Source organism: Bombyx mori, chromosome 2 (genome assembly GCF_030269925.1).
Source record: "Bombyx mori chromosome 2, ASM3026992v2".
NCBI classification, from domain to species: domain Eukaryota; kingdom Metazoa; phylum Arthropoda; class Insecta; order Lepidoptera; family Bombycidae; genus Bombyx; species Bombyx mori.
The window spans coordinates 2,072,305-2,078,497 of NC_085108.1; the positions used below are offsets into that span (position 1 = coordinate 2,072,305).

Sequence of the window (6,193 nt, forward strand, 5' to 3'; positions counted from 1 at the left end):
TATTAGGAGCCGCCGCCTCAACTCCTCGGCCTCGTTGGCCTCTTCTGTCGCGAGCGGAGTAGATGCAGGGGCCGAGTTGCACTGCTTCTCGACTAAGTCGTTCACGAGCGTGCGCATCTCAGCCATGTCGACCTTCATCTGCCCGTTCTCCTGCCGAAGGCGATCGTTTTCGGCACTGATTTGGGCCAGTCGGGCGTGCAGCAGGTCCACTGTTTTTCGTAGACCCACCGTTTCATCATTCGTGGTGCGGCTTACTGCAATTGCCATTTGCTCCTCCAGGGAGGAGGTAGCCGATTTTAGGGCCCGCACGCAGTCGCCCTTTAGGCCCTTGGCCGACTTCTTCACTACCGCAGCCACTAATTTCTGGGCGATATCACATGTTCTGAGGGGGTCGGAGGGACCCACCTCGGTAAGGGAGCGCTCCAGATGCTCAACCTCTCCGTTTTTTATAGGTTCGTTGGCCTCACGGCGGGCGGCCCTGGTTTGCGCCGAGGAGGCAGCAGCCAGTCCGCGAGACGAACGAGTCTCTAAATCAGTGGCGGGCGACGCCGCAGCAGTCGCCGGCCCTTCCGCCAACGCCATATATTTGGCGCTGGCAGGCTCACCCTCGGACGAGTCAGACGGAGCGGAGGACGCCGGCCGTCGAGCCGACTTCCGCTTCCGCCGAGTCCGCTTTTGCGCGCTGTCTGCGAACAGCACTGGCGTCTCCCTCCCACTGGACGCGTCGCCCCTCGCGGAGCTTCGCGCCGAGTGAAGCGAGAACAGGCTGTCGCATCGTTCGAGGAGCACGGTGGGAACTCGATCCCTTACGCGACCCGTGCTGTCGCCCCCTTCATCGTGGCATTGTTTGCCCCCCCCAGAAACGGTGGGGCAGCGTGCGGCCGATTCCTCGACCGCACGGAGGGATTCTCCTCCCGCGGAGCGGGAGGTACCCTCCTGGGGTAATAATTTTTTAACAAGTGCCATATTTCATTGTTTTCCTTTTTTATTAACCAGGGGTCGGTCCCCTGGGGTCTGGTTGGTACCCTCGGGACTGGACTCCCTCCAGCCATTCATCCCATCGCCGGGCACCAGAGCTTAGGATTGGGGCATTTTTTAAAGAGGTTTACGTCCTCGCGGCCCCGTGCCTCGCGGCAGCGGCCCCCGTCCCCCACGCGGTGAGGATTACGGGTTGGCCGGCGGCCCGCCGAGTGCAACGAGCAACACGACAGACCACCGCCCGACGCTCAAAAGAGCAACAACGACGAAGCCACGCCGGTATACCGGTGCCCCCCTCTGGAGGGCGTGCCCCTGTAGCCGAAGCCGGGGACATGGCGACCAGCGGCCGGAAGATGCATAAGCAACGCCGGCTCACTACTCCATCAAAAGGCAGACCAAAAGTGGCCCACCGTCACCCATGGGCTACGTCCGAAACGGGTCGGACGTGACCCGAAAAACAAAAAGGGGGAAGAAAGGGGACAAGAGAGGGAGCCCGAGCGTCTCCAGGAGGAACACCCTTCAGCGAGTGAAGGGCGTGGAGAGCCCGCAACTCCCCCTGCTGGTTTTGGTCCGCGTCATCCGATCTCTTTCGTTGCAAAGCCTAACTAGGCTACCCTACACCTACACCTAACCTACCTCCCTAACACCTAAGAATCCTTGCAACGAAAAAGATCGGACGATACCCCTGGGAGTGGGACTGTTCCCAGAGGATCCCGTTATCCGCCACCTACGGACGCGCCCGGTGGAAGTCCAGCAAAACTCCCCCACAGACGGAGCCCCCGGCCACGCAGAGTGCGCGCCGGGGGGCCCGCCCAGGTCCCTCGGGTAATAATCTATCCTGACATATTTTAACCATTCAGTTTTTTAGACTATTAGTTTTTCTGAAAAAGATTGTAAGCTCCTATTGCCTAATTAGTTATATTTGATATCAGATGTGATCGTGATTCTTCAATATATTTGCCGGCCAAGTTTTATCCAACCATAAAACATACTGGAATATCTCATGGTTAAGTATCAACCCCCGTCCATTTTAGCCTTGACAAATAACACATGGCTATTTAAAGGTGGGGCAGCCATCTATACTAATATATAAATCTACAGTGGTTTTTACGGAAGTTCCGTTATAACTACTGAACCATGCATCCGATTGACTTGAAACTTGGTATTCATGTAGAAAATACATGTATTTAATGGATAGGCTAATATTTATATGAGTGTTGGGTTCGCTACACCAGTTCCGGGGGCGTTAATGATGAGAATCTTTGTGAGGGTGAGATATAATAATGTTAATTTTAAATGCCCAGCAAAGCGGACGGGTACACCTAGTTGTACTATAAAACTGAGATTAGGAACTTATATCTCAAGACGGGTAGGGCGGCATTTACGTTGTTGATGTCTATGGGCTCCGGTCAACACATAACATCAGGTGGGCCTCGTCCACCCAATTAAGCAATTAAAAGAATCAGCAATTAACACGTATTCAGGAACATTTCACACATTACAATAAAATACAATTGTGGTACTGAAAAGACAATGAGGATAATTACTGAATGTGGGTTTTATTGATTTTTTCAATAATACATAACTCAATGAGCTTTTTAATAGACGCCACAACATGAACGTCCGCAACTGCATCCTTAGCAGCAACCGCAGCCTCCACAGCCGCATCCGCACCCGCCGCAGCTTCGGGTGATACCGACGCAACCGTTTCCGCAGCCGTAGTCGATACAACCACAACCCGAGCTGCACATGTCGCCACAGACATCAGCAGTACCAAGGAAAGGCACTTCACCGCAGACACAGACACCACCCTTGTACCTGTTCTCAGAACATATACTTAGACCAGTAGGAGCAGCCGAATTGGAACATACACGGAAATTTTCACAACATCCACAGCCACAACCTCTACAACCGCAGCTACAACCTCTACAGCCGCAGCCACAACCGGTTCCCAAAACGGACTATGAACAAATGAAACAATTAAATATTTTTAAGTAATCATTTTAAGTCCTTTTAATTCAATTTAAAAATTAAAAGACTTACCTGAGCCACGAGGGCGATGGCGCAGACGAAGAGAATGAGTTTAGCGGCCATGTTGCTTCACTGAATGACTTCAGAATGTGTTGACTCTGAACTACATCAGCTTTTATACCGAGCAGTTCTCTTGAAAATCCGCATGCTTCATATCTAAATAGCATAAAGACGTGACTTTGGAGATATTCTGCAGTTTTCGTCCTTCGGGGGGTGTAATAAGGAAACAATTACGAACACCTGTTGGATTAAAAACCAAACTATCATTGTTTCTCAACTATTTGTCATTGAATTGTTTCTTATCTCAAGGTGAACATGATCCTTAGTTACTATATAAGAACGAAGTCTTGAAGCTTAAAGTATTAAAGATTAAGTGCCTGAATATCCAGCATCATGTTTACCTTCGCTATTCTCCTTCTCTGCGTTCAGGGCTGTCTGATCCAAGTAAGTTTTATTTTTTAAAAGCTTCCGAATGTGAGCAATATTTTTAATTTAATAGCGGTAGTCCTCTTTTACACCATTTCATTGTTCTCTAATTATCGTCGTAACAAAAACGAAAACAGGGGATTTCACAGATCTTGAGACATGAGGTCGAATTCTGATTTGTTCTGTAAGTGCTCCCTTCAAGCCGGAGAACAATGTTTCCTGTCTGTAGCAGCTCATAATAGACCACTAGTAATTGGGCATTTAATAACTTAGTCATTACACGATATTATTCCTTCACCGTGAAAATTATTATTAAAAGCGTGATGGGTACGTAAATGATATATTTATGTACGTCTACTTTTTTACTCCAATACTTTAGATACATTGTAATTGAGGCAGATACTTACTCAAATTCTACAATTGACGAAATTGGTGGATTATGTACAGAGAAACTAATGTGTCAATGTTAAATTTTAATTTATGTGGCTGTTTTAGAATGTGTACGGTCAGTGCTGTGGCTGTGGATGCGGTGGTGGTTGCGGTTGCGGTTGCTATGGCGGCGAGGGCGACGGTAATGTGAACGTCTGCGGTGAACTGCCCGTGTGTGGTGAAACCTGTGTCTGTGGTCGCGTGCCCATCTGCGGTAGTGTTTGCTACGGGGGTCCTGCCTGTGCTAGTGGCTGTGTCTCTATCTGCGGACGTTGCTGCGGATGCGGGTGCGGAGGTTGCGGTGGTTGCGGATGCGGTTGTGGAGGCTGCGGTGGATGTGGATGCGGCTGTGGAGGCTGCGGAGGATGCGGATGCGGACGTAGATGCTGTTGCTGCTAAAAAACTCATTGAGTTATTTATTATTGAAAAAATTAATAAAATCCAGATTCAATAATAATTCTCATTGTACTTTCAATACCACAATTGTATTTTATTTAAGATTGAAAGCAAACATCTTTGTGTAGTAAAAAAAATCTAAATTGAGTTTTCAATAAAAGTGAAATTCATAATTCGTCTATTTTCATTAGATCTGTAGCATGTTAAAAATTATTTGTTACGTAATATTATTATTACTATTACATTTACATTATTACATTATATAAATAGATTTAAATTTTAATAAATAATTGTATGTTGAACGGACAAACGATCCGAATTTTTATATAGTGACCGCATATACAAAATAAATGTACATCTAGACACACTTGGTGTTCGCCTCGACGACCCGTCGGTCGGGCGTCCTCGGGGTGGCGCCGCGTGTCTGGTTGTAGTGTTGACCGCGGGAACCCTCCTACTCTGAACGGGTTCTGATCCCGGACGGAGATCGGACGTCGGGTGTAAGAGTGCAGGGGAGTCGTTTAGTGGGTGGGCCCTAAAATCCTTGGGCCCGCGATCTGCTCTCAACACCTGCAGATCGTTGAGTCTCACATACCCCGCGCGCCCCCTAGGCGCGGAGACCTCGTAGGAGGTTCGGCCCCCGGCCCGAAAAAAAAAAAGAAAAAAAAAAAAAAAAAAAAAAAGTCAGCTGGTCGACTTAAGGCGAGACGCTTGCGCTTTTTGAATGACTTTGGCTTACAACAGTGATTATAAAATACTTATAAGTTTGTAATAGTATATACTGTCGCTTCACGTTATCGTTTCTCATATCTCCACTCTTTTCTCCTTCTTTGTGTTTGTGCTTTCTTTTGACAATAAACTGATAGTACTTTAAACTGTGCGGGTGGTTTAATTTTACAACACTTCATTGGTGACCTCTCATACAGAACGCAATATGACTGTGGAAAAAACAATTGCAAGTGGCAGTAGTGACCTTGGTCGTGTGGGTGTAAGGGTACCACCGTTCTACCCGGATAAACCTGCGCTCTGGTTTGCACAGCTGGAGAGCCAGTTCCTGTTGTCGAGTATCACCGCTGACTCGACAAAATTCCACTATACCTGCAGCCAGTTGGATGAAACCTACGCCTCGACAGTGGAGGGTATCATCCCCAATCCTCCAGCCAGCGGGAAGTACGAGCGACTAAAGTCGGAGTTAATTAACCGTGTTTCCAAGTCCCGTGAAAAGAAAGTCTAACAACTCCTGCATCATGAGGAACTCGTCAAAAGTGAGAGAGATTCAGTTCAGATATGACAATTCGGAGAGACTGAAGAATTCGTGATTGCTTTCAAATCGAAGAGGCTACATCAAATTTCAAGCTGCTGCCGTTGATAAAGTAAAGATTTAGAGATTCTACTTTAAAACGTTACAATATGGGTTTACAATTCAAGATTTTAGAAGGATTACTGGTGGCCCGGAGGCCTTTCCAGTTTCACTAGGACAGGTGGGCAAGCAAGGGCTCAGCCAGAAGTGATAAGATTTGCTAACAGCTATCGGAGTGCCTCCAAAGGCCTATCGGCTCAAGAGCAGCTGTTTCGCGAATGAATCGCGACATGCTGAGAAGATCAGCGAGAAAATCAGCGGGCTGATATTTAGGTTAGGTTGCACGTCGAACTCTTTGCCAAGTTTGACGATTAAGGTTACCGGGGTCCTTTAGCCTAAGAATAACTAGGTTAAGAGTAACTAGGCTGGCCGGGTCAACGGTGACCGAGGTATGTGCGCAGATTGAGTGCTGGACGTGTACTGGTTTTGCAATGTATCGGCCAGCAGTTCTGCTTGTTGGTCGTTATTGTAAGCCGTGAGTCGGTCTGAGGGGCCTACGAGGGGAGGCATACTTACTACCGTATCCGATTTGAGAGTACGAGCAAAGCCATAGTAAGACCGTTGTGAGGACAT

General features: G+C 47.9%; 1 protein-coding gene across 1 annotated transcript; it reads left to right on the plus strand.

The window, feature by feature from the left end:
* The first annotated feature begins 3,370 nt into the window (after nucleotides 1-3,370).
* LOC101740755 (chorion class high-cysteine HCA protein 12-like) lies at nucleotides 3,371-4,433 on the plus strand. Its single transcript, XM_038016234.2, has 2 exons — nucleotides 3,371-3,453; nucleotides 3,931-4,433. Exons 1-2 carry the CDS (start codon nucleotides 3,403-3,405, stop codon nucleotides 4,261-4,263), a joined length of 384 nt encoding a protein of 127 aa, XP_037872162.1. The 5' UTR covers nucleotides 3,371-3,402; the 3' UTR covers nucleotides 4,264-4,433.
* The last annotated feature ends 1,760 nt before the right edge of the window (nucleotides 4,434-6,193 follow it).

Excerpts from the sequence above, each read along its gene's own strand:
- LOC101740755 (XM_038016234.2), top strand. The coding sequence starts at position 3,403 with ATGTTTACCTTCGCTATTCTCCTTCTCTGCGTTCAGGGCTGTCTGATC. Across the intron at positions 3,454-3,930 it reads TTCAGGGCTGTCTGATCCAA|AATGTGTACGGTCAGTGCTG; the intron begins GTAAGTTTTATT and ends TGGCTGTTTTAG.